Raw genomic sequence first — 27,825 nt, 5'->3', positions numbered from 1 at the left:
CGGCCATCTGGAGCAGTAGTCCCCTCTGAAACCGCCCGAGGACATAACAAGCTGAGAGTGTGTGCACGCATGGGAGGACACATGGGAGCAGGGGCTGTACGACACCTGGATGACAAAATCTGGACACAGGTACCATGCCAGAGTCTGGTTCCGCATCAGCTGTCCTACCCACCCCCAGGGGCTTCCCTACATACAGGGCTGGTTCTGGATTTATACACATGGGGAAGAGGTGAGAATTCGCGGGTATTTATACTGATGTCTGGGACCTAGGGTGCTTAAACTCTGGAATGGGGGCTTGGAGGGGGAGTGAAGTTGAAGGGTCTTTTGATCTAGTTTGACCTCATCATAAAACAGCCCCAACACAAGCCACTCGCAGGTCAAAGAACCTGGGGAACAGCAGGGAAACAGACCAGGTTCCCAGCCACACACATGCTCTGAAACAAAGTGACCTGGCATTTCCCTCTGGGCAGCGCTCCCCGACACTGCAGCTTGTAGTGCAGGCGAGGAAGGCTGAGCGTCACAGACTGTTCCCGGGGGAATGAGTGGGTGACACAGGCCAGGACCGCTCTGGGTGCCTAGCAGCGGCCTGGGCACTGCATGTCCTGTCTGAATGCTTCTTCCTAGAGGCCTCGCTCCCGTCTTCAGATCTCTCCTCAGCCTTTCACAGTCTTCCTCCTCCTTGCCCCCCCAAGACTCCACCACCAAGGCAGTTCAGCAGCCTTCCCCAGAACCTGGATGCATCCTTCACTCTGGCCTGCTCAGCCTCTCTCTTCTCTCCCTCATTCCTTCATTCTTCTCCTCTAAGAAGCCTCACTGAACTGACCATGTCTGAACTGACCTGGTGGCCTGAATCATCTGCTCACCTCTGTACTAAGGACAGGGCTTCCCTTCTCCATTAGGTCTTATGTTTTAAAAAAGGGTGTGGCTCAGTGTTAGAGCATTGGCCCAAGCTTTGAAGGGTTACAGGTTCAATCCTGGTCCTGGTCAGGGTGCGTGCGGGAGGCAACCAATCCATGTGTCTCTCTCACATTGATATCTCGGTTTCTGTCTCTCTGCCCCTCTCCCCCTCCCTTCCAGTCTTTCTAAAAACCAATGGAAAAAATATCCTTGGGTGAGGATGAACAAAAAAATAAAAAAATAAGGAATACCCAGTTAAATCTGAATTTCAGACAAAATAATGAATACTTTTTTAGCCTAAGTGTATCTTGGGACATATTTTACAGAAGAATGTCTGTGAGACATACTAAAAAATTATTCATTGTTTTACCTGAAATTCAAATGTAGCTAGGCATTCTATGTTTCTATTGGCTAAATCTGGCAACCTTAATTACATAGGGCTCTCCCAAATCAATGGCCTTCCTCCGATTAGGGTGTCCCCAGAGAATATCTCATGTCCCCTCTCTGGCCCCTCCCGTCCCAAGGCCATGTGCACACAGCTCAGGCCACCTGAACACTCACCTGTGTTGTAGGTGGTGGGCATGGAAGAGAAGGGGAGGCCCTGGCTGAGTAAACTCGGTGTTGCCACGGAAACCACTGGGGTGGTGAGCGAGTGGGTAGACTGGGAGGCCCCAAGGCGCTGGGCATTGTTCTGCAGGAGAAAATTGTCTGTCAAGAGGTGGTAGATGGGGGGACGGGTTGCTTGATCCTGGCCCTCCATTCCAAGACCAAGCTGGGGTCTCTGAGTCCCAAGGCCCAGATGGGATGCCTCGGCAGAGGCCCCGAAGATACACAAACACATGCTGTTGCATTCAGAGACTGGGACCCACAGGGAGAAACATGCCACACAAATCCATTCACACCTACACACAGAGAGGAATGCTTGCCCTGTGGCCCAGCACCACGCTCTCCGAGGGCAGAGGAGAGAAGGGAGAGCCATTCTTCTCCTGGCTGATGCCTCTGGAGTCTGCTCTCCATCTATCACACAGCAGCACATGCCTGGGAGAGGCGTGCTGGCATCTGCGACGGAATGCGTGTGCCTGCGTGTATGCACACACGTGTGTGGGGCTGTCAGCTCCATCTGCTGCTGACTCACTTGTTTATTCCAACTCCACGCTGAGGCCGAAACTGCTGCCGTGTTGGCCGCCAAAGCCTGCCTGCCTTTTCCAGCCTCACTGGCCTCCCATCAGGGAACTGGGGAGGGAGGAGCCCCCGCCCCATCCTGGCTGCGGGTGAATATGTAGGTGTGTGAAGGAGAGAGCGGCTGGGTATGCCTCTGAGCGCCTGTGAGACAGGCTGTGCAGAAGGGAGCACAGGAGACAGAGGGACATGGGGAAGGCCCCATCAAGGACACCTCTGGCCTCACCTTAAGCCTCGGCTTCCCTGGAAAACGAATGTTATTGTCTGGCTGGTACCCCTTTTATGAGGTCCTGCGCTGGGTGCCAAGAATGTGGTGGGCCTGAGCAGAGTCGGGGGGCAAGTGCAGCCCAGCCTCTCGTCCCAGGGCCTAATCCAGGCATCCTGGGACAAGGCCTAGCCCACTCCCCTGGCACACCCACATACACACAGAGAAAGGTGTGCCTGCAGGAATGCAACATCACAGTAACACATCTACATACACACATGTACAAACACATGCATGTCCGACCCCTTCCCCATTCACCTTTGCATCCTGCTTGGAGCTCCCGGCAAGCAACCAAACAACACACACTATACACACACTATACACACAGGCAAAAGGACAAGGGCACACACATGTTCCATGCTGGGGGCCACAGAGCAAGGGGATGACCCAGAATTCAAAGCCACAGCAAACATCTCACAGCCTCACTTACCAGATCTAAATGGTCCTCAGTCTGGGAGCAGAAATAAAACCAAGGGATGGTTCAGTCTCTTGCCTCCACCTTCCCCGCACACCACTGCCCCCACACCCTCCCACCTATGCAGGAGAGCGGGAAGGCTCTGCAGCCTAGAAGCACAGAGCGCCTCACTGCCCCGATGGGTTTCCACAGACGCTACATCCCAACGTCCATCAGTGGCAAACACTCACAATCTAGTTCCCATCCCTCTGCTGCGATGGCAGATCTCTTCCTGCTACAGAACATTCTCTCCCATCTCCTGTTCCCTTTACCGCCTTTGAGGCTGGTACTTCTGTGTTTCAACCTTTTGTAAGGCCTCTGGGGCTTCTTCCCAGCCACGGTCTCTCTTGGGAAGCCCTAACTGCTGGGTGACCTTCACATCCCTGCCGGAGATCGGCTCTTTCCTCCCTCCGCGCGCCCATTCCCCAGCCCCGTCCAAACCCCACTCACCAAGTGGTGCATTAACCCCTTCCCACCCTGGGAAGTGATGACCCTCAGGTCGGGCTTGCGGCTGGGGGCTCCAAGCTGGGCGCTGTGGGTGGGTGGGGGTGGAGACTTGGCAGGGATGACCTTGTTTAAGCTGTTGCCATTGGCCACGGGGAGGAGGCCAGGGGAAGCCCGAGCACTGACATAGCCATTCCCTGGAGAAGAGATGAGGATAAAAGGAAAAACATGGACCCACCCCTCAGCCCTGTTAACTGCCCCCTTGCCAGTACTCCGGTCACCCAGTCCTCTCAAAGCCACGCCCAGGCTTTGAGTGGGTACTGAGCTATCTGGTTTTCCCCTAAGACCCCTTACTACCGAATCACTGGTTCATCCTCCTGGCCCTGAGCTATGTGTGGGACTGGGTGGTAGGAGTTCAGAGGTTGGTAGGAAGAATTGGAAATGGAAACCACAACATTCAAGAGGTTCTTCTGCAGCCAAGCCTTCTCCCCACGTTTTCTCTTTTTGGTCAGGAACTCCAGCACCTTGTGATCCACTACCTGCCTCTGACTGGGCCCACAATGACCCAGGTTGGAAAAGGGGAGGCAGCCTGGAATTTGGGTCTCAGTGAGGATTCTGCTCACCAGGGCAAATCAACCACTCAGGCTGCTCCCTTTGCAATGAGCTGGGGGCACGATGATTTGGATGCCCTCAGCTCTGGGGAAGATGAGCCATTCACTAGTGGTGGTATTCTTCCTGGCATGGGGGACTGATAACCCAGCCACCACCATAATTAGGCTGGTAATAACAAGCACAATAACTATCCTTACATACTCCACAACCTACTTGGGGCTTTCACATGCATATTATCTCATTTAATCCTCACGCTAACCCTCAAGGTGGTCAGGACATGTATCATTAGCTCTGTGTATAGAAGGGCCTGGTTGACAGAGGTATTAATGACTTCTCTAGGGCCACACAGCTGGCTGGAAGCCAAGCTAGGGCCCTCACCACTTTCCACATGCCAGGCCTGAGGGCCCACAAGTACCGCTGCCTCCGTAAGGTCTGCAGGCATTTGTCGGGCCCTCTCCTTAGAGAGGGAGCGTATTCACGCATTTCCCCCATTTCCTAACCCCACACACTAGGGGTCCTCAAACTACGGCCCGCGGGCCACATGCAAATACAAATATTGTATTTGTTCCCGTTTTGTTTTTCTACTTCAAAATAAGATATGTGCAGTGTGCATAGGAATTTGTTCATAGTTTTTTTTTTTAAACTATAGTCCGGCCCTCCAATGGTCTGAGGGACAGTGAACTAGCCCCCTGTTTAAAAAGTTTGAGGACCCCTGCCATACACAATCACTGCCAACATGCTAGGATATGGTGCTTGGTGCTAAAGGGGGATTCTAAAGCCCAGAGGTGGGGGGTAACCACAATCAGAAGTGTCTTTGCTCTGTTGCCTGAGAGCACATTGCTGCTCTGTAAGTGTGTGGCTGCTTCCATCCCAATTCCCAGATCACTCCGGGAATGGCAGGAATGTCAGGGTGACGTCAATGGTGACATTCGAAGTCATAGTAACCAGCCGGACAACAGCACAGGGCAGGAGGGACTGTCAGCTGCCGGGTGGGGGTGTGTGTGCCTTTCTTCTGGGACTTATAGATGTGTGCACACAGTGCACACTGAATGTCTGGATATTTCCATGAGTGAGAATGTCTACACGTGTGTATGTAAGTATGTGTGTGAGTGTGTGCCTACTGCCCATTGGCAACATGAGATATATTTCCATCCTTCAGATCCCAACCAGATGTCCTGCTCAACTGGAAAAACTTGAATCTTCACCTCCAATCATTTGTCCAGAGTTCTCTGAGCCTATAGCTCCACACCAATCACTGCTACAGACAAAAAAACCTCAGGGCTTAGAAATCCTCCCATTCAGGCCCTGGGACCTTCTCCTCCTGTAATCTAGGTCCTTCTTTGTCCCTGGACTCTTGGGCAGGACCTCCCCTTCCCCCGGCAAGGGCAGCAGTACTCACCAACAGGGCTGGGGCAGGCTCCATTAGCACTGTTGAGGTCGCCGCCCAGCATGGCCCCTGGAAGACAAACAGAACTGTGATGAGCTGACAAGACGTCTCCTCCAGAGTGAGTTTTGGGGACTAAACAGGACAGGAGTCATAGTTCCTTCCCTCAGGAGCCACATCAATGGGAGAATGCTGTGCAGGTGAAGGGAAATACTCTCTATTGAAAATGGAATCTCAAGCCCCCATCACACCTCATTTCCACCTCACCCACCCACCTGCAGCCCACTCACCTGCACTGGCTGGGCGCTGGGGCAGACCAGGAGACACACTGTTCCTCTGTAGTGCTGGCTGCTGGGGGGACAGGAGCCGTGGGTCCGTGAGGGATGATGTCACCAGGGAAGGGGTGACCAGGGAACTGCTGGGATTGCTGAACTGCAGTGAGCTCTGATTGGACACGGGCACTGTCACAGGCATGGCAAAGTTGGGGGCCGGGACAGCTGACTAGACAGAAAATGGAGAAGCGGGGTCAGGCAGGGTGACCTCTTACCTTGGACCCACTTTGCCTGAGAAAGCAGGCGAGGGTTCTTCTAGTGTTGGGCTGTGCACTCGATCTAGGGCCAGCGGCTCCATCTCTCTGCCTTGGGCCCTTTTGGAGTCCTGCCTGCCACTCCCACCAAGGAAGTGCATTGGTGGGACTGCTCTGGGATCCAGTTCTGGCCCAGAGAACGAGAACAAGGCTCTGCTCACTACAGACAGGACCAGGGACACCTAGAACCCCCTAGTAGAGGTGGGTTAGTCCTCAGCCAGGCAGGACACACAGGGAGCAGGTTAGAGGCCCTGAGTACAGACCCAAACTCACACACACAGCTGTTACAGGCCTGCTCATGGGTCCGGGTATCATTTCACTTGCAGTCTCTCATCCACTGGCCTACTGTAGGTGCTCACCCCACCTCACTGCCTTTCCCTTTAGCAGCCTCTGACTTCCCTAAACAATGCTACTAAGCATCTGAGCCTGGGGTGTCAGGGCAGGCCCAAGGGGGCCTTTCCCCGCAAAAGATCCAGACAATAGCACATTGTCTTCATTCCTGTCATCTAAGGATCTCATGTCATCTACACATTTCTTGCGGTGAGGGGGACAGTCCAGGCCTCTCTGGCTTATGCTCCAAGTGAGGCTCAGCGAGGGTCACAGGTTTATCACAACCAAGGTCAGAGGTTCCTTAGGAATCACCAATAGCCCCAGCATGGCTCAGAGCAGAACATCCATCAGAGGCAGCAGAGGGCCAGGGCGGGCGGGGCGCAAAGCCACACCATGCACCACAGGGAGGCTCTCCTCCATGCTACTACTCACGGCCAGTCTATAACTCTGCATCATTTTATCAAACTCCTCGTCTATCTTTTTATATTTCTCCTCCGTCTGGGGGGTCAGGGCAAACACCTCGTCCACCTCGGGGCTCTCACATTCCCTGTGCTTCTTGTGCAGCGCCTGGGGGGGAAGGGGCCGGAAGGGGGGCCAACAGAGAGAGAGTGAGTGGGGCTCACCCCATAGCGCCGGAAGAGCCCGTCGAGCTCCTCGCTGGCGCGCCGGTACTTGTCCTCCAGCAGGGGGCTCTGTTCCAGCGAGTCCTCCCCGTCCGGCTCAGGGCTGTCGCAGCCGTTGAAGCCCTTCTTCCTCAGGGTCTGTAACCGCACCGCTACTGTCAGCAGAGGTGAGGGTCCTCCCACACCCATCTCTCTGGAGTTCTTTCAGCCCTTAACTGTTCTCCAACCTCCTTCCTCAGGGGTCCCAGCAACTCCCCAGCCCCATCCCTCAGTGCCACCCTCCCTCTGGGGCACTGTGTGAAGATGCGGCTGGTGGGGAGGCATCAGCATGCAGGGGTCACATGGAAGGTGGGCACAGCCCAGAGAATGCACGTGGTGCAGAGACATGTGCCTCGAAGGTGATAGGTGGGGAGGGCTCTGGGGGTTGGGGGGATGGTGCTCTGGCCAGCCGCTGCCTTACCACCCATGACCAGCTCTGCACAAAGGCACGGAGCGTTCCCCAGGGGAAGGTCATCAGGGCTGGCTTTGCCTAGCTCGATCCCTGGGCTCTGCTTAGAAGATGGAGGAGAGAGAAATAGAAATGAGACAGAGAGGTAGAGAGAGAAGAGAGAGAAAGGCAAACAGAGGAACTAGCTTTGACTGAGCTCCTTGTACCACCCCATGTGCTGCCCTTGCCCAAGGTCAGAGCTTCTCACATGTGGCCATAAAGTAAGGACATACCTGGTGGGTCTGGAGTACACCTCAAAGCTGCCCTCTCAAGGATCAAAACATCTTCATAGATACTTGTTTTGTCTTTAAAATGAATGCAGATTTTACATTCTAGTCCTGAGGAAATCTGTTTTCTCTAATATAAAAATAAGGGAATTTCCTCCAAATCTCTGAGTTAAAGTCTCACTACAGGAAGGCAGGCCTGTGCCTTCCCAGGCATCCTTCTCCATTGACACAAGTTCATATGCCCAAGGCATGAATACCTTGTGTGAGGAGCAAGAACTGGACCGTCTCATTCAATTCCCACAACACCCTTCAAAGCAGGCACTGGCCCCATTTCGTGGCGGTGGATGAGCATCAAAGCTCTGGGAGGCCAACCCCTCTGCCAAGGTCATGTGGCCAGTAAAGGCCAGAACCGGACCCCAAAGCCCCTGTCTCTCAACAGTTCACAATGGCAGCCCTCTTTGAAACAGAACGTAGGGCTATGGGACCCAAAAAGGGACAGAGACAGCAGGAGAGACAAAAACAAAGAGGGAGACAAAGGTAGAGTCGGATGCAGTAGCAGACCAAAAGCTAGAGAAGAGGGACAGACAGACACCGAGAGAGAGAACTTGAGAAAAGATGGAGGAGCGGTCATGTCATGCCTGACAGACAAGCAGAAAGACTCTGAGGGCTGCAGTGGGAGTGGGCTGGGTGGGCAGCCACACCTGACATGTACTCACTGCCCCTCCTTCCTCTTCAGCCTAGGGTTTGTGTGAGAGGACGTGGGTTTATATGTTGGTGCACACGGGTGAGGAGCTATGAGGGCAGGTGTACACCTGCGCATGCACAGGCAGGCCGGGCCCGTGGGTGCGTGCTGCATGGGCACGTGATGTTGGGTGGCAGGCAGGGGTGGGCGGGGTCCGGTGCGTGGGCCCACCTCGATGATGTCAGCATTGGTGCGGCTCTCGTGCGGCTCGTTGTACTCTGTGTACTTGAGCAGCACCTTGTCCATGTCGGTGCTGGCGTACTGGAACAGCTTGTTGGAGTGGTTGAAGATGATGAGCGCGATCTCGCAGTCGCATAACACACTTAGCTCATACGCCTTCTTCATGAGCCCGAACTTCCGCTTGGTGAATGTCACCTGCAGGTGGGTGGGTGGGCAGCCAGGTCTGGCTCAGTCAAGGCCTGCCCAGGAGTCCCCACCTACAGGCAGCTGGACACAGCCCCTTCTTGGGAGCCCCCACCTCAGGGTGACAACGCTCTCTTTTCAGGAGCCCCTGGCCTGAGGAAGAAACAGGCCAGCACCCCTCTGCCAACACATGGCCACGACATAGCCCACAGCTAACTCACTGAAGGCAGAGGATTCAGATGCACCGACCTCCACATCTGTTCTGGGAACTATAATGAGGTCAAGGAAGGAGAACAGAAGGACTTCCTGGCTTTTCCCCTGGGGCAGGAAGAGGGACGGATTCATCTTGGGAAAGGGGGCATGCCCAGGGCATATGGCTCCTGGGCACAGGTTTGTATGGTTGCATCAGCAGCAGGTGTTCTGGGACACAGGATTCTAACAGCTGCAAGGAGGTGGGGGCTCCTCTTTTTCCCAACTCAGTCCTTCCCCTTTCATAATAGCCTTCAGAGACCCCTTCCTCCAGGAAGCCCTCTTGGAGTGGCTGTAAGGAACAGAGGCAGAGGCCAGCTCCCTGCCCTCATCCACACTGTGTGGCCCTAGGACCTCCTCACCTGTCGGTTCCGCTCATCGGTGATTCGCTGGATCTGAATCTTTTTCCTCCCCATCTTCTCTGAGGATCCTCAGTGCTAGGGAGGGGAGGGGATCACTGGGTGGCAGGTCTCGGCACACCTCACACTGTGCTCATGAACGGTCTGGGACCAGTGCTCAGTTCATGGTCTGCAGGACACCTTCTGCACAGCCTCCTGGGAGGGGAAGGTCATGACAAGACGTCAGTCCTAGCAATCCTCAGCCCTGCTCCTTGGGCACACAGGCCAGGTCCACAGCACCTTTGGGAGAGGCTGTCAGTGTCTGAGCCTCATCTTCAAAGTGAGGACAGGGTGGCAACCCGAGTGGACAGCATGCCACAGCCAGGCACAAGCTGGACCTCACACTCAGAGCCCAGGACTCTGGTCCAGGCCCTTTCCATGCCATCACTGCTGCCCTCAGGTTCCAGGTCAGATGGAGTACATGGAGCTCCCTGGCTTCTAAGGGTCTGGGTCTTAGAGAACATCTCAGCCACTTCCTTCTCTCAGAGTAGAGACACTTGGGCTCACCAGCGGTCCCTCTGGCCTAGAACACTGGCTCTTGTGCTGGAGCTTCGTGCAGAGAACGTGTTGAGTGAACACCTGCCAAGTCCATGCAGCTGGCACAGTTTACCTGGTGCCACAATGGGAGTGATTCTGCATCCCTGTACCAAGAACATACCAGAGTCCTGGCCAGTGTGGCTCAGTTGGTTGGGCATCATCCCATGCACCTAAAGGTTGCTGGTTCAATTCCCAACCAAGGCACATGAATGGGCTGCAGGCTCGATCCCCAGTAGGGGGCGTGTAGGAGGCAGCCAATTGATGTTTTGCTCTCTCATTTATGTTTCTCTCTCTCCCTTTCTCTCTAAAAATTAATTTAGCCTAGCTGGTGTGGCTCAGTGGTTGAGTGTTGACCCATGAACCAGGAGGTCACAGTTCGATTCCCAGTCAAGGTATATGCTTGGGTTGCAGGCTCGATCCTGGGGGAGGGAAGGGGGCTGGGGCGTGCAGGAGGCAGCCGGTCAATGATTTTCTCTCATCACCGATGTTTCTCCCTCTCCCTTCCTCTCTCTCAAATCAAGAAAAACTAATTTTAAAAAATATATATAATTTATTTTAAAATCTTAAAAAATGCCAAAACCGGTTTGGCTCAGCGGATAGAGCGTCGGCCTGCGGACTGAAAGGTCCCAGGTTCGATTCCGGTCAAGGGCATGTACCTGGGTTGCGGGCACATCCCCAGTAGGAGATGTGCAGGAGGCAGCTGATCGATGTTTCTCTCTCATCGATGTTTCTAACTCTCTATCTCTCTCCCTTTCTCTCTGTAAAAAATCAATAAAATATATTTAAAAAATAAATAAATAAAATAAAATCTTAAAAAAAACAACAAAGAACATACCAGAGCAAGTCTAGAGCAGAGATCCTCACACCCAGCTCATGAAGCCTGGAGCCTGGTATTCCAGAGTGGGGCTGGGGCTGCAGACCCCCTATCTCTTCAAATACTTCCACACCAGTCCATTTCACTCAGTGGGCCTAAACCTATAATTTTTTGAAGGGTTTTGTTGCTATAAACCAACAAACAAACAAACAAATCACCCCTCTAGACCAGGGGTTGGCAATTTTTTTCTGTGAGGGGCCAGATAATAAATATTTCAGACTTTGCAGGCCTACACTGCCATTGTAGCATGAAAGCAGCTGTAGACAACACACAGATGAATGAGTGTGGCTGTGTTCTAACGAAACTAGATTTATACGAACATGAATGGGCCACAGTTTGCTGACTCCTACTCTAAAGGAATGGGCCGAGTCTAGAACCCAAGTTCAGTCTAAATAGTGCTTCCCAACCTTGTTCACCTTGAAGCACAAAGTGAAAATACAGAGCCTACTGATGTACCCATAGGAGACTGCTGAAAGCCTGGGGATGCAGGCACCAGGCGGGAGTCTGTCTCAGTACATCTGTTGGTATAAACCGTCATGGCCCATTGGTTGAACAGCTCCAATTCCAGAGCCAGAATGGGAAATGGAGCCCCTGTACCATACAATCCTGGAAATACCTTGGGATGGGAGGGGACATAGGAATGAGCGCTCAGCCTGAGCCTGAAAAGGTGCATGCTTTCAGGTGTGTGGGCAGCGCCCCAACAGGCTGGGTGAGCCCTGGGGGGCTAGAGGCATGAATTAATCCCAGGGTCCCTCCAGCTCTTTGATTTCAGGAGTCTTTGCATCAGAGATGGTGGAGGGCGCAGTGAGCATGGGACTCATGCTTTCTTTTCCTTTTTTAAAAAATATTTTTTTTTTTATTGATTTCAGAGAGGAAGGGAGAGGGAGAGAGATAGAAACATCAATGATGAGAGAGAATCATTGATCGGCTGCCTCCTGCACACCCCCCTACTGGGGATTGAGCCTGCAACCCTGGCATGTGCCCTTGACTGGAATCGAACTTGGGACCCTTCAGTCCACAGGCCACCGTTCTATCCACTGAGCCAAACCAGCTAGGGTGGGAGTCATGCTTTCTAAAGCCTCTCTGACTGGGTCCTGAGAGGAGTCCAGACCATAGAAACCCAGCACTTTCCTCCAGAATTTCCCTTCCACAGCACCCCTATCAGAGACCCCACTGCAAAGTCAAGGGAGGTGGGGAGAGGTGTTTGATAGACACCTGTAATTAGGAACCCATTCCCCCCACCCACGTTTCCAATGGCTGAGCCTTTTTTAGCTCCACTCAACCATGGTCAATGTTCCACAATAGGGTCTGTAGCTCAGCCTCAGCATTTTGGCATGGGGAGGGCAGGCAGGGAATCTGTGCACTTGGGAGGAGCCAAGAATACCCCTCTCCACTCTTTCCCATCACCAGGACTGTCCCTCAGGCCTTCCCTAGACCAGCTGGAAAGAGAGCTTCTATTCCGTCTGTATCTTCAGAAAGCAATGGAATTCCCTTCCCACCCCTGGAAGGACCCCCTACCCCTCTCTGGTCCCCTCTTCCTTGTTCTCAACCTACTCCATGGGGCCTGGGCCTCCCACTGTGGCCCTCATAAGGGCCCTAGGACAACCCCAAGACAAGCCCAGCCAACCCTGAGTGGCCCAGCAGATACCTGGACCTAGAACTGCTCTATCCCCTCACCATTCCTTGCCTGTAACCCCAATCTCTGCAAACCCCTGCTACAAAGTCTCCAACTCAAGGATTTCGGCTCCCCTGCCTCCCAGTGCAATCCGAAGGCTGCATTTTCTAGAGCTTGGCAGGGGAGGTGAGGGGGGCACACTGAAGGTAGGAGAGTGGGGCTAAGGAGAGGGCTTTTAAAAAGGATTCTCTGGCCTGCTTTGGAGACCCCAATCCAGGATGGTAAATGCAGTCACTCCAGCATTCCTCTGGCTTATAGCATCTCACTGCCCTTCCCCTCCCATTTTACTGTATCTCCTTCTCACCACCCTTTGTTCACAAGCAAATTCTTGCTGAGATGTAACCTCTGTCAACGTATGGCCAATACTATGTCTTCCTCCGAGTTGGGAGAGAACACATTCTTAGCGCTCATGACACTCAGAAAAGCCATTACTGCAAGCCAACCTCACTCCTTTGGTTCCCCCAATTGTTTGTTTGCTCCCAGGCCAACTTGTTCTTTTCTTTCTAGCACTTATCATGACTCTAAATCAGCGGTCACCAACCTTTCAGACCTCAAGGACCACCAGTGGTCCATGGACCACCGGTTGGCGACCGCTGCTCTAAATTATTATAATTCCGTGCTTCTACTTAATGCCTGGCTCATTTATGAGACTCAAGCTTCATGAGGGCAGGAACCACATTTGTCTTTTTCACCACTCTATCCCCTGAAAGGAGAAGCTCAGGAAATATCTGTTGAAAGGAAGAAAGGATTGTTTCATCTTTGTGGCCCGGTGAGAAGTCCTTCTGTGGTCTTTCAATCAGTCCTGCTTTCAGTCAGGACCAGCTAGCCTTCCTCTCCCAGCTGCACCTGAAGCTTGTCCGTGTGGAAACCATCTACCTTCCGACCACCTCTGCCACTCTAGTCCTCAACCCTCTCCACCCCTGGGTTGGCTGGTATAGAGGGTGAGACTCTAAAGTCTTCTAAGGAGCAGCCCTGAGCACATGGAGATAGAGAGGATGGGGTTGCTTAGGCAACTGTCGCCTGGCAACCAGCTCCCTGGCTGATCTCCTACACCGCCCCCCCCACCCCCGCCTCATGCTGGGGGAGCTAGGATGTGAGAGGGATCAGGGCTGAGAAGACAGGGAAGCCACAGAGACCCACCAACACCCTCTGACAGGGAAATCAGGAGGGCAACACCTATCCCCACCAGGAGCCCAAAGCACTTTTTAGAATTCCATGTTGTCAAGGCCCCTTCCCCATGGCCCCTCCACTGCCAGAGGAGCGATACCCCTACCTTGGGCAGTCCGTCCTCCTATCTAACCAGGAGCCCTCCCACACAGCAGGCTCAGTCAGTACCAACCTCTTTCCTCTCTGCTCTCCATTCTACATTGTTGCAGAGTCTTAGAAAGCTCTGGGACAAGAACATGAACTCACCCCTGACTTTGGAAGAGGGGTGGCAGGGGCCGAAATGGGCACAGAGGACCCTAAACTGACCCTATCCAAGGTATAGAGGCCTATCCTGTCCAAGCTTCCCTCCTACCCAATTAGCGACATTTTAATGAACACCTGGACCTCCTTAATTAGCAGTCTACCTAATTACCTAACCAACTTCCAGGAGCCAGAGGCCTTGGCATCTGTTCTCCAGATGTGAGCCTTTTCTCCCTGGCCTGCCCTGGCCCCATTCCTCTTTCCTTTCCCACCTGCTCCTCCTCTAGGAAGCCCTCCCAGAAGAACTGGCTTTGGGCTACTTCTCCTGGAGCCCAAGGCTTGGGAGGGCTTAGGGCTGCCATGGAGATAGGAGGGGGTGGGGGGAGTAGCTAGGATGGCCTTCTTGCTTTGATGGCCCCAGGGCCTGCCCAATCCTGACCTCAGGCCACAGCTATGACCTCTTTGGCTGACAGCATCTGTGTCACCAAAAGTACCCTTTGGAGGTCTCCAGCTGCTTCTGATTCACCCTCTGGGGCAGTGCTGGCAGGACAGGATGGGGCAGAGTGGACCTCCTCAGCGTGGGGAGTGAGGTCCACTCTGCCCTGGAGACGGAAGGAGCAAAGAGGGAGGAACGATGGCAGCTGGGCTGCAGAGAAGCCTTTGTAAATGGAGAGCAGAGAAGACGCAGGGTGGGAGGCTCATCTGACAACATTCTGGGCAAGGGGGAGGGGCCGAGGGGACCTGAGACTTGGGAGATCCAGAAGGATCCCACGGAGCCATTTTTCCAAGCTGAGCTACAGATCCAGTAGGAACACGTGGGTTACATTAACATGCTAATGAGGTACAGATAATATGCAAAGTGTACCCTAAAGGGGGTCTTGGTTTGGAGGGGATATGGGAGAAGTAGCAGGCCTCAGCCTCCTCCAATGTAACACCTCCTGGTACCTGAGCAATATTCAAACTATTCTCGGGGGTTTCAGAATGATGCTATCTCAGTTCCTGTGTGAGGATGGCCTGGGGCCTATGGGGGCAGGGGAGCGGTCAGGGCTGTCTCCTGGGGCACAGTTGCAGCAGGACTGCCCTTCCCGGGGAGCTACCGAAGGAAGTGCCTTCCAATGGCTAGTGTCAGGGGAGTACCTGCCTCCCCTTCTCTCACATCCTTCCACCCAGATCTGTCCTCTGTCCCACAGGCTCCGAGAAAATGCAAGGCACCTGCTTTCAGCAGTGCCACACCAGCACTGGTCAAATGGGGAAATATGCCCAGAGAGGCTGAGTGAGCAGCCCCTGTCACAGAGCAATATGGCTTCAACCCTGCTCTTCCACACAGTGAGAAAGGCAGTTCTCATTACGTGGGCCTTTCATCCCTCCCTCCTAGGCTGCCCAGGGCGGCAGGCTGTGGACTGAAGGGGAAGGTAGGAGGCGCTGGAGACAGCTGTCATCCCTCCTCCCGCCCCTTCCCTGTGGCTGGGCTGCAGGGCATGAAATAAGCAGCAGGAGCTGGGGGAGGGGGTGGCAATCCAATCTACCCATCACCCCCACAGTCAGGGGGCCTCAAGCAGCCTGCTCACTAATGAGGGAGGAGGCCTGGGTGAGGCAGACACAGAGGGGGACAGACACACAGTTGTAGGGAAGGAGACAGAAGAAGCAGAGAGGCCACAAAGAAGGCTGAGGGTGGTGCAGAGGCAGACAAGGAGAGGGCTATAGGAGAGGGCGAGAGGCAGGAGCAGACAGAGGGGAAGGTGCAGAGATAAGTGGGTAGACAGGAGACAAGACCCTGATGTCAGGCCTGGCGTGTAGGCATAATTCAACAGGACACCATCCCTGCTCTGAAAACTTGCAGTCCAGCCAAGAGACAGACAAGAGAAGGGCAGGTCCCCCATGGGCAAGGGCGGGGAGGGGCAAAAGGGCCCTTGGGGGCCTGCATGGGACCCACATCCCCCTCCCCTGCTGGAAGGAGCACTTCTGCCCCTGAGGCTTTGGATTATGCCCAACCTTGAGGGCAGGCAGGTCCTGAGAGTGAGCAGAGGTGAGCGCCAGGCCCAAGGGCACTCTCAGTCCCTGGGTACCACCTCCATTCCCACCCCGGCCCAGGGCTCACAGCCTTCCCAGTCCTCTCCGAACCACAGGCTGCGACTGCTTCCCTGTAAGCAGAGGCACATGAGGAGGAGCTCTGGAAGGTGGGTAGGAAGGTGAACCCAGTGACGGCCCCCAAGCACCAGGAGCTGAGGCCCTGGACAGGGAGCCTTTTCTTCACAAACACTGTACTGGTCCTGAACTAGGGGCGTTACCTCTCCCCAAGTCTGAGCAAAGGCAGGGCCCCTCCTGGAAGCCCAATTCTCACCCCACCCCCACCTCCCTACCCACCCATTCCCCCACCCCTGCCGGTTCCCCACCCACTACTCCTGGCTCCTTTCTGTCCCCCCATCCTTTCCCACGTGGCAGTCTCTTTGCGTTCACCCCAGAGTTCTATATGATCTGCTCTCAAAGGCACAAGCAGGCCCCTACCCCTGATCCTCCTCCCTTCAGAGTTCAGTTTGGCAGGCTCACTACCCAAACCCGGTTCCCACCATCTTCCCCTCCCTCGGGAACTCCCCTCCCCCAGCCCAGCAGCCTCAGGGTTGGGCAGGGGCTATTTTTAGCCTGGGCACTGAGCTAATTTTAACTCACCCACAAGGGACCTGGGGGCGGGCTGCCGGCTGGGGGAAGGGGGAAGGACCAGTCCAGGGAAGCTGGACCTGCGGTAGAGGTGGTCTCAGATCCCAGGCACCCTAGGAATGCAAATGGAGGCAGGGCATTACAGCCTCAGTTTAAGGGACAGGAACTGACTTGCCAGGAGGAGCGGCCAGTGTGGGAGCAAGGCTGAAAGCCCTCCCTCTGGAGGGTTTCCGCTGGACAACTCTCCCTGGCCCCACCCTAGGCTTCCAGCCTTCTCCTGGGCAAATCTCCTGGGATGGGGTCATCCTGTTCTCTGCCCAGGAGATGCCGCTCCAGTGAGGGTCTGTCTCCTGAGCCTCCTCCACTGCTTCCCCACCCTAGCTTGTCCTTCCTGTAGTCTAGCTCTCATCCTTCCTGCGGCAGCTGTGGGGTTGTATGTCTCCCTATGGAGGCAGCAGCCAGCCTGCCGCCCCGGCGCCAGCACCTCCCACCCCAGCTCAGGTCTTTGCCTGGTGGCCTCTGGGCTGGTTCCTATGAACCTCCCCCAAACCCCTGCAAGTTCCCGGAGCCACCCAGCCTGATCTCAGTAAGAATCTGGGAGCAACAGGAGATTGAATCTTGTGGAAAAGGGTAGGGCGGCGGCATCCCAGGGAAATATGGGGGCTCTGGACCGAATTCTAGTCCCTGCTTTGGCCCTAAGTCACTGTGTACTGTGTGATCCTGAATTAAGTCACTGCTCCCTCCAGGCCTCACCCACTGGTCAGTGCAATGGATGGGTGGAGTGGACTAGGTTGTCCACGTGCCCTTCCAGCCTGAACATTCAGGCCTGTGCTCTTCTGAGAGGCCCAAAAGGAAGAAAAGTCAGGACTGTAATTCCATGGAGAGGGAACAGCAGAGATAGCCTGGTTGGGTCCATTGTTCTCCAGCTTAAGAGGGAAGAGCAGCCCTAGCAGGTTTGGCTCAGTGGACAGAGCGTAGGCCTGTGGACTAGAGTCCCGGGTTCAATTCCAGTCAAGGGCACATGCCCAGGTTGTGGGCTCGATCCCCAGTAGGGGGCAGGCAGGAGGCAGCCTATCATCATTGATATTTGATTCTCTTTCATCATTGATATTTCTGACTCTCTCTCCCTCTCCCTTTCTCTCTGAAATCAATTTTTAAAAAAATTTTTTTAAAGAGGGAAGAGCAATATGGAGGCCAGAAAAGGGTAAGGAGGGGGCTAAAGAGGGTGCTTTCTGAACAGTAACCCCCACAATAGATGGCCAAGGGTTCACAGAGGCTCATGGTCTGCCAGGGCAGGTGCCAGCTGAGGCACACAAGGTCCTGGGGGCAACTTCAGTCATCCCAATCCCCTCACACACCTGGTATACCTGTCCGAACCAGGGTTTGGGTCCTGCTTCTGGGTACTGAATAGTGACTGGCTGAAGGTCATGGTCATTAGTGGAGCCAATTCTGGAATCCAGGCCTGAGTCTTGCTTCATGCTCTACTCCAGCAGGCCGATCAGTAATGACTCACTACCTCTCATTTGCATGGGGATTTGCTAGTGTCTCGGACCTATTCTATCAAATTCAACTTTTCATTCCAGGTCCTGGGCCACCCAGCAAAACTAGGCACTTAGGGACCCCAAGTGGAGTTCCTGGTACCTCAGGCCTCCAGCCCCATCTTTCTCCCCCCGAAAGCATTCATGAATTGATAAATAACCCCGCTTCCCTGTACTGTCTACAGCTCTCAGCCAACTGGGGTCCTCCAGTCTTGTCCAGGTCCCTGTCAAGGTAGGGATGGCGGGGGGAGGGGCAGGGGAGGTGTAGTTATGAGGAATTAGCAAACAGGGAAGCCTGAGGAATGTGAAAAGATTCATGAGATGAAGGATGCTGGCTCCCCAGGTAAAAAGCTCCATTCTCCTTGGTGCAGAGGCTGGACAGCAGGAGGATGAGGTGGGTGGTAAACTTCTACTTCTATCCCTGTTTTAAAAATCCATTCCCAAGAGTGCCAAACGAGAGGAAATAGCTAGTACAGCAAGCAAGAGAGACGCCAGACCACCGAGAGGACTTTCCAGAGCAGAGTTTTTGCCTCTAAGTAGTCTCGAGGGCTCAAATTTGCTTAGTTAGGAGCCACCTAACCAAGCATGGACAGCTGGTAACACCTGGAGGGCATGAAGGTCCTGGCATGACATTCCAACCAATGGGAGCTGGAAGAGGTCAAACTGACCTCTGCTTGTCCAGTTATAGTATCTACACTTTCAGCCATACCCTCTAAAACAATGAAGTCCATCAGTGGTCTCCAATCCTGGGAAGCCCTTCCTGCTATCTAACCACTATCCCGCTCACTAGAGCCAACCCTTGCACTGCATTCCAGTCATCTAAACAAGACTGGCAGACAGGACCCAGGCCATCCTGAGCCTCAGATGAGGAGAGGTGGGGGCAGTTGGGACGGTTAGTGTGTCACCTTCCACCTCCCCACCCAACTTCCCTCTGGGGTCTCAGGAGACAGAAGTGAAAGTGACAGCTGGGACCTTGGGGGGCGGGTCAGCCTGAGAGCCGTTGGGGTGAGCATAGTGATACCAGTGCTGGGTCTGGCTGCCTGCCTTTGCAGCGGATGGGCTGTTGGTTAGACCAGGGGAGGGACTTCCCATGGAAATGAGGGCAGGGGGGTGACTATGGAGTGTGGGCCCCTGGCCAAAGGAAGAGCAGGCTGAAGAGGAAAACGTGGAGAAAAGCAGGCAGCAAGGAGACAGTCTCAGAGGAGCACTCTTCCAGGGCAGTGGTTGGTCCCCTTATTTAAGGCTGTGAGATCCTTTCTTCCCACCCACAGAACCAGGGCAGGGCTCCTCTGACTGAAGCAGATGAAGAAGAGTCAGGGCCCCATTGCTGGGACAGTGAGAGCAAGCAGAGAGGGGAGGGGCTCTGAGGCCTGGTCCCTCAGACTGGACAGCAGCAATTCTGATAAAAGGTGGAGGATGAGCGTGATGTGTCCACCTACAGTTACAGACAGGGGGCCCGAAAGAGGCCAATCCAATCAGGGAAAGCAAATCCTCCTAGAGAAATCATGACCCTGGGAAGCCATAGAGGATTTAAAGGGGCCACTCAGGGAGGCGCCTGGGTCTCCTTCTGACTCGGAAGGACAGTCCTCTAAGCCCCTGGCAAGGGAGGGAGGCAGCACAGCTGCGTGGGCCTGCTGAGAAGGCCAGCCAGGCGGCTCTTACAGGATTAGCTTGCTGCTTTCAGGAAAGGTGCCAGGTGAGGCTAAGATGCCCAGCCAGATGGAGGGGGGCCCAGGAAGGCGGGGGACTGGGGAGCGGACCTGCACACAGCTATGCAAATTCATGTGCCTCACCAATACCCAGCTTCTCCCTTTTTCATAAAGACATGTGCAAAGACCCCTCTGATTTCTGCCAGCAAGGACCCTTGCCTACCAAGGTTCTCTGCCACTGCTATGATCTGGAGCTACCCTTCCTCTAAGTGGGAAGTCCTGTCTGTGATCTATTCTCAGTCCTTCTGCTGCACTACATAACCAGGGCCCCACCCCAGGGAGCAGGTGAGGGGGCCAAGAGGTTCCTCCCCTCCCCTCCCCATCAGCTCCCCATCCCCTGGGCTGACAGGTGGGCAAGACAAGAGAGAGCAGCCGGTCCCAGACACCTGTTCCCACCCAGTCAGCAGGGGCCCCAGGGGCCTGCCACAGCATATGCATAGGGGAGTCAGCAGAGAGGCAGGCAGCTGTGGGGGCTGGAGAAAAGGGGATCAAAGGTCAAAAGAGATGTAAATGGAAAGGCCTGAAGCACCTTTTCAAAATCAGCCCTTTCTCCTGGTCTACCCCCAACCATTATCCCTCACCAAATACATAACATATGCATGCTTTAAAGGAAAAAACTCAAGGTTCGAGGTCATCTGCCCCATCCCATTGCTTCCAGTTACTTCGTTCAACTGCAGTGGGAAGACTCCGTGAAGAGAGACCAACCCCTCTACTCCCCGCACACATCCCACCACAGTAGGTTTTCCCTGAGGGAAGGGGTTGAGCTCTCTCTTATTTCTTGTTCTCCCAACCCTCAACCCAAGTATTTGTTGGCGGGATGGGAGCAGGGAAATCAAGAACATGAATCTAGAGGGATTTGGAAAGCTCATGGGGCCAAGTGTGGAAGGGTTCTGAGATCCGCAGACAACTGGCTGGGGAGCACTCAGCTCCCCAAGCCCACCCCAGGGTCGGACTAAGCCCTGGGCCTGTTGGTCCCCTCGGGGCCTCTTCAGTTGCTCACCTGCTCCCTACACACATACACCAAGTCCCTACCTGGGACACCGCCGGCTCCCACCCCACATTCTGGGTAGGTGCCTTAGCGGGCAAGTCCTCGGCCAGGCGAACCCGATGTCTGGAGAAAAGGATACGCCTACTTTCTAAGTCCCGGCTCTGGGGCTCTCTCTGTGGCACTCAATCAGAAGACAACACCTTCTCAGGAAACAAAGCACCTTCTCTCCACTAGCCACCAAGCTAATCCTCTGCCCTCCGCCAGGGAATCCTACTCGGCCCGCTCTTCCCTTCAGCACATCCTCCTCCTTCTCCAGGGTCTCCCTTGGCCGCCCATTCCTCTGCCCTCCCTCAGGGCAGAACCCCTTCCCGTGACACTCAGACAAAAGCCCTCAACCCTCCTCACTGGGAAAGCTTGAGCAAGTCACTGAAACCTCTGACGCAGTCTCCCTAACTATGAAAAACAATTGTGGAGAGAAATAAGCAAGTCTTCATATGTTTCCATGCCCAGCACAGGCCCTGGCACACGGGGATAAAACCAACGGAAGTTTCATTCCTCCAGTCCCCAAGCACCTAACAAGTGTTAGCTTTTTGGTCTCCAAAGGTATATTGGAAACTAGGGCGAGTGGGGTGAAGCTCTTGACCAGGGGCAAAGAAAGCTCCTTCTCTATATGCGTCCCTGGTCGGCCCAACTCCTAGGGAGTGGCCGGAGCACCCAGCCAGAGGCACCAAGCCAAGGTCAGTGACCAGGCTAGAGCCCAGAGCCTCCTGGGAGGGTGAGTTTAAATGAGTAAATATGGTCCCACCTGGGTGTGGCCAGCAACAGGCCAGAGCTCCAGACAAGTCCCTCCCCTCCCAGCCTACAGCAAAAGAGAGAGATCAGACAGCCACCCCCCTTGCCCCACCCCACCCCCCTTCCAGACTCCCAGGGTCCTGTGCAGAGTCCATGAATGCATCCCCCTGTCTCCATGCCTGGCCAGAAGCATGGCTAGGCTCCCAGGAAGGGAAGGTTGTGGCCACAGCCTCAGGAAAGGAAAAATCAGATGCGAAGGGCCTCCAAGGGCCTTGGAGATTACCCAAGCCAGGAATCTGCCCCAAATGCCTGAGGGCTCAGATACAACCTTGCTACAACAGAGTGGAAGGGCTCACAGAATGAATGGGGAGGGCAACAGAAACCAGTGACAAACCACCAAAACACCCAGGTGCTCTGGTCACCACAAGACAAGGTGAAGCTCCATATATCTGGAAAGCTCACTTATCCAAGGACACACAAGCAGTGTGAGGGTCACAGACAGGCTAAGCCAGGGCCTCAGAGAGGGATACATGGGGGAGAGGAGGGATGTAAGGGGCAGTGATGGAAGTCAGCCAGGGCTCCACAACTCACAAGCCATGCTCTAGGTCTGCCCATTTGTAGTCTAACCTCCATCCCTCATGCTCCAGTCAGCCCTTCTCTCTTCTGAGTTCTTGTATGCCCTTCATCTCCTTACCTCCAGTTCTCCGCCCCCCCCCCCCATATCCCCAGTCTCCAATCCTTTAATCATCTTTGCCATTCACAACCCCCACCCCCTACAGGGCGGCAGCTGCTCCGTGGGTGCTACACACCCACGTGTATGCACTGCGCACCTTCATGCCTGTGTGCCACTAAATGCTGTGGACCTGCCAGGTGCGTCTGGGCATATCAGTCTGCACAGACCCTCCACCCAGCCCCCCAGCTAGAGGAAAGGGGTCCACAAGCTCGCCATCCCATAGCTCCAGGACAAATGCCCCTCAGAACGCTTGCAGCCCCAGGCGGGGGGAGAGAAATGAAAATAAATATTCCAGGAGCCAAACTGCACCATTCCCACTAGGCCAAAGTTCAAGGCCTTTCCGCAGAGCCACCAAGAACTACTGAAGAAGAAAGTGCTTTAGGGTCCCTTTTCCCAGGCCACGTTAAGAGCCGCTGTCTCTCCAACAACTAGGAGTTCTTCCTTAGGTCTAAGTTCCATTCTGCCTGCTGCGAGTGTGGACAGACAGGGCAACATCAACCACAACACAGCAAGGTGTCCAGCCTCCAGGACGCAGCCACCTCCTCCTCCCCCCATGAGTAAGTCACCAAACTGGGACAGAAGGACAGACAGTTGGCCGGACTCCGACCCCATGACTGGCCCATAAAAGCCACCAGTGATTACAGTGATGCTGAGGTTATGCTGGCCCCACCGCCATCTCCTCCTTCCCTGTAAAAGGGAGGCAATGCCTCAAACCAGTTGGCCTCAGAAAGCCTGGAGGGTTCCAGCCATGTCTCCAGGGGTGGGGAGAACCTGCCACCAGTGCCACAAGGCCAGAATCTAACCCCCGGGGATGGGTTCTAGGACATCTCATCCTCATACTCACTGACGGGACCCAGGTGAACCCCAACTCTGACTTGTGGCCAAGAGGTGGAGACCTCTATCACCCACCTCACTGACTCATCTTCTCCAGTAAGGCCACCACCCTCTGGACTAGAGGGGCAGAGAAGCAGGGGGCCTGGCTCCAAATACAACTAGAAAAATGGTAAAACCATTTGTCCCTGACCCCATTGTCCCCACAGAGATACAGAAATGGGTGGAAAAGTGTCTGACACGGCCCACCCACACCAGGCCAGCACCACGGTAAGCACTGAGATTCCGGACCCAGTGCCAACCAGAGAGGGCAGGGGACCCAGCTGCCCAGGAGATTGACAGGATGAGCAGAGGACCAGGAACACCCACAGCAAAAGACACCACCCCAGGGCACAGTCAGAGGAGGAGGGTGGGAGGGGCTAGATAACAATCAAAGAGGGTCTAAGCCCCCCACCCTTGCTACTGGTCTTCCAGTCTCCCACCTGCGAGTCTACTCGCCACCTTTCCCCCCATCACACCTCCCAAGAAAGACTCAGTGAAGAATTTTTTTTTTTTTAAAGAAAAACCTGCTGGAGAGAGATTATATAACAGCAGCCAGAAAGACTATTACATCTCCCAGATGATGAGAGGATCCAGTAGCCAAGAGAGGCAGAGCTGGGAAGCCCAGGCCCCTCCAGTGCAAGGCAGCAGGTACAGAGTGGGGTGAGCAATGGACAGCACCCACCATCCTTCCATCACTCGGTTCCAGGCCTTGGGTACAGCACACAGAAGCTCTAGCCCAGCCTCCCATACCCCCCACCCCCCAATCCAACACAAGGATTATGATGCTCTCTGACTGGGTCCTGCTTCTTTCTCTCTCTGGACCAGGGCCTCCAAGAACAATAATTGTGTCTTCCTTCCTATGGTCTCTTCCTACAGTGAAGCCATCCATGCCTGAAAGAGTGGCAGTTGGACTAAAGTTCTGACATAGATTTGCTGTGTGATCTTGGTTACACACACCAGGTGTGTTGGGGACAGGGAAGTTACAATGAGAATGTGACTACTGAGACCCGAGAGTCCAAATACCTGTGCTGAGGCAAGTGAGGAAAGAGCTATAGATAAGCTCCAGTGTCCCCCAATCACTTCATAGGAACGGGTCCGCAGCCATCTCACACAGATCCCATCCCACCCCCACCTCCTGCCCGACACTGGGAAACCACAGGAAGGAAATCCATTCCCAGGCAGCCCTGGGAGCTGGAACAGAAAGGCTGAGACCTGGAGCGGGTGTGACCCTTGGCCACAGGCGGGTGGACATGTGTGAACAATGACATGTGCCTTTTTGATGTTCTCCTGGACCACTGAGATTTCCCTGCTGGGGGTTTGGAGGGGAGTAGGAGGTGGACAGCTCCCGAACTTCAAAACACTCCATCTTGTGCTCCCCTCCTATCTCCAGGCCAGAGCAGCCCAAGGTCACTGCCCCAGATGGCAAATTTCCCATAGTCAAGGCTGGCACCTGAAATGCCTGGGAGACCCATTGAGGGGATGGGGAGGGGAGGGCCACCCTCCAACTACCCCACCCCCGAAAACGAGGCCCATAAGGAAACCTTAAAAGGGAGGCTGGACACAGGGTAGGGGACACAGGATCCACTCACTGTACCCTCCCCCAACCCATCCACAATGCACTACTTAAGGGGACTTACAGAGAGCTTCCCACTCAGGACAAACCTGGGATAAGCTACTCAGTGGCTCCAAGACTGCTCACACCCAGGAGCCCTCCTCCCAGGGGAGACCTCAAGAGGCTCCGAGGAGGGCAGCCCAAATCCCTGGGGAAGGGAGGCCCTTCCCCCATCTCTGTAAGACCTCACAGGATGGGGGCTGGCCCTGGAAAGGAGAGACTAGATGCATCTTCGTCTCCTTGGCCCTCCCTCCCCAAAAGCCTCCACCCCATTCCCTAGACCCCCACTCTGAGCCCAGATCAGCTGGCCATCGATGGAGAGACGGGAGCACTCCTGCCCAGATGTTGCACAGCTGCAAACTTCTGGCCAGGGGTTCTCCAGCTGGGGCTGATGACGAACCGGAGCAGAGGTCTCGGAAGCGGGCTAGGAGGTCCCAAGGAAGGATCGTGCGCGTCCGCCTCCGTGGTGACTCCGCGTCCCAACTCCATAGGCACCCGGCAAACCCGGGCCCGGACACACGCTCACACACCCCAACCCACCACCCCGGTGTCATCTGAACAACATCCCTCCTCCCTCCCCCGCTTCCCAAACAGCTGCGGCTCCCCCCGCCCCCACCCTCCCGCCGCCCTCCCAGGCCCCCTTCTGCACCATTTCGGGCCAAGGAGGAGGGAACAGGCGGCGCGAGGAGGGAGGGGGGGGGGCCGGCTGTTAAAATGTCAGTCGCTCCCGGCTGTCACCGGAGGGCCCCTCTGAGGATGGCCTCCCTTCCCAGACCACTCGGGGGCCCCCGGGACCCCCGGACACCGACCGACAGGCGCGCCTCCAGCCGCCCGCCCCCACCCCGACCCCCCAGACCGCCCCACTTGTCCCCCACAGCCGACTCCCGAACACAAACAGTCCCCCATGTCATCTCCCACCAACGCCACACGAAAACACAGCCCGCTCCGCGAGTTTCTCCCGGCCCAGGCGGCCACCCTATCCCACCCCTTCAGGGGGACAGTCGGGACCACCCTCCACCTCAACCCCAAGACGGAGTGGGGGAGGGGGCCTCTTAAAGCGACAGGCACATTATTTTTCTCTACTCACCGGTCCCGCTGGGGAAAAGGGGGGTGTCACGGCTGAGAAGGGGTAGCTCTCGCTTCTAGTCCGGGGTATCTTTAACACCGGGAAGCCGCAGCTCCGGGCGGGGGAATAATAAATGAGGCTGGCGTCCACGCGGGCTCTGGGCGGCGCCGAGGGGCCTGGACCCCCGTCGTGGGCGTGGGGGGCGGGCAGGCGGGCGGCGGACAGGCGGGGGACCGGGGCCGAATACCCGACTCGCCTCCGCTGTGTTGATATTTTGCTTCCTTCCTCCTTTCGGGCTCCAAAGGTAACTCCTCCAGCCCCTGGGAGTCAAGGCCGACGTAGGCACTGCTCAGCCTAGCTTGAGGGGTGGGGAAACAGTGGTGATGGACAGGCGGGGGGCCAATGAGAGGGACTTGTGGTGTCTAGTGGGCGGGGCCAGAGCAGGGGCGGGACCGAGGGCGCGGCCCCGCCCCTCGCTTCCCTTGGCCCGCGGGGCCGGGCCGGGTCAGCCCCCGCCCCTCGGCTTGACCAAGCTAGGCTGTAGCACCAAGAGCGGCAGATCCCTCCGCCGGCCGGGAGGGAGGGCGGGACAGAGCGAGGCGAAGTGGGGAGGCGAGACCCAGAGGCCTTTAAAGGGATCGGCGCGGTCGAGGTGGCCCCTCGGAGCTCGCGGGACCGCCGCCTAGCGCTGCTGCTACCATGCGCTTCAGGAGGTCCTTTTCCGGGAGGCTCTGTGCGCTGTGCGCACACTCATAGGCACACACGCTACTCGACAGCTCCCCCCCAAGCCCCAGGAGAGTTGGGAGGTGGGAGTCTAAATAGATAAATTGAGGGTAGACGTTAAGTGAAGGAAAGATTCCATCTCCCCCGCTTACTGTGTGCCCAAGCTCACTTAAAGGGACACATTCATTTCTGGGGGTTACTTAGGGAGCTCGTTTGCTCCCTCTACCTGTGACAGACCCCTTCCCTGCCGGGGCCTGCTCGGCAGACGCCCAGCAATTTAAAGCGACAGCTCATAGTTCTTGGGTGACCTAATCCCCAGTGACTGTGGCCACGGAGCACTTACAGCCAAGGGGGGCAATTTAAAGGGGCGGGACCCTAATTTCCCCACAGGACAGGAAACGCCCAGAAGTTTCTTATTAAAGAGGCAGCAGTAGCTCTTTAAATAAAATAAAATAAATAAAAATTCCTGGTTGCTCCAGGGTGTGGTGAATCTTTACATGCCCTACAACAGGAGTGTGGGTGCCATCCCAGCCAGACTTCCTCTCCAGCATCTCTGTTACGTCTAAGTTCTGCTTTTTACCGGAGCTTGAGGAAATGATGGAATCTGACTTAGATCTCAAAGAACCTTGCAGAACAGAAGGGCACTCAGTTCTTCATACACCCTGATTTCTATCTGGCGGGGTTCGATTTACTGGACAAAAACCGGATTCTGGGTTAAGTGCTGAAAAGACTAGCATGTACAGAGAGAGGCAGCATGTCACAGTGACTGGAAGCATCAACTTGGAAATAGTCAAGCTGTCTTGGTTCAAAGCCTTAGTCCGCCATTTATTAATTGTGAACAGAGGCACATTCCTTAACTGTCCTGTACCTCATGGGTAAAATTGGAGATGGTGGTAATAGTACCTAAGTCATAAATTTGGCGTGACGATTAAATTAGTTCACACAAGTAGATTGGTTAGAACAGTATTTCATGCTGCATTATAATAACTCCAGGGCTGGACTGCAAAGACCCCTTTAGACCCATTATCACATGCAAGTCTCAAACGAGACCAGCTCAGTAGAATTGCTCTGCAAAAAGGTTTGGAGGCTTGCCCTAGCTGGTTTGGCTCAGTGGATAGAGCATTGGCCTGCAGACTTAAGGGTCTCAAGTGCGATTCCGGTCAAGGATGGAGCATATGCCCATGTTGTGGGCTCCATCCCCAGTGGGGGGCATGCAGGAGGCAGCAGATCAATGATTCTCTCTCATCATTGATGATTCTATCTCTCCCTCTCCCTTCGTCTCTGAAATCAATTATATATATATAGTTTGGAGGCTTATCTTAAATGTCCTAAGACAGGGAGCCAGCAGGCTCCTATTTCCTCGGCCTCAGTTTCCCTTCCATCTGGCCCCTCCTTCAGGAAAC

At 55.0% G+C, this 27,825-nt stretch overlaps 1 protein-coding gene across 6 annotated transcripts in view; it reads right to left on the bottom strand.

The window, feature by feature from the left end:
- The window catches only part of MEF2D (myocyte enhancer factor 2D), a 33,918-nt gene extending 7,856 nt beyond the window's left edge, over positions 1-26,062 (bottom strand). Inside the window, exons 1-9 of one of the 6 annotated variants that reach the window (XM_059673853.1) lie at positions 25,721-26,062; positions 9,205-9,396; positions 8,402-8,605; positions 6,584-6,718; positions 5,526-5,736; positions 5,251-5,307; positions 3,246-3,436; positions 2,772-2,792; positions 1,459-1,588 (exon numbers count right to left, since the gene is read on the bottom strand). In XM_059673853.1, coding sequence (XP_059529836.1) covers positions 1,459-1,588; positions 2,772-2,792; positions 3,246-3,436; positions 5,251-5,307; positions 5,526-5,736; positions 6,584-6,718; positions 8,402-8,605; positions 9,205-9,258 — 1,003 coding nt within the window. In that variant the 5' untranslated portion in view covers positions 9,259-9,396; positions 25,721-26,062. Of the gene's footprint in view, positions 1-1,458; positions 1,589-2,771; positions 2,793-3,245; positions 3,437-5,250; positions 5,308-5,525; positions 5,737-6,583; positions 6,719-6,774; positions 6,913-8,401; positions 8,606-9,204; positions 9,397-14,227; positions 14,247-25,033; positions 25,163-25,720 lie in introns of those variants that run through there. The other 5 variants (XM_059673850.1, XM_059673851.1, XM_059673852.1 and 2 more) reach the window with 5 other exon arrangements.
- Between the last annotated feature and the right edge of the window lie 1,763 nt (positions 26,063-27,825).

Source organism: Myotis daubentonii, chromosome 18, assembly GCF_963259705.1.
Source record: "Myotis daubentonii chromosome 18, mMyoDau2.1, whole genome shotgun sequence".
Taxonomy (NCBI): domain Eukaryota; kingdom Metazoa; phylum Chordata; class Mammalia; order Chiroptera; family Vespertilionidae; genus Myotis; species Myotis daubentonii.
This window is presented reverse-complemented; position numbering and strand designations above follow the sequence as displayed.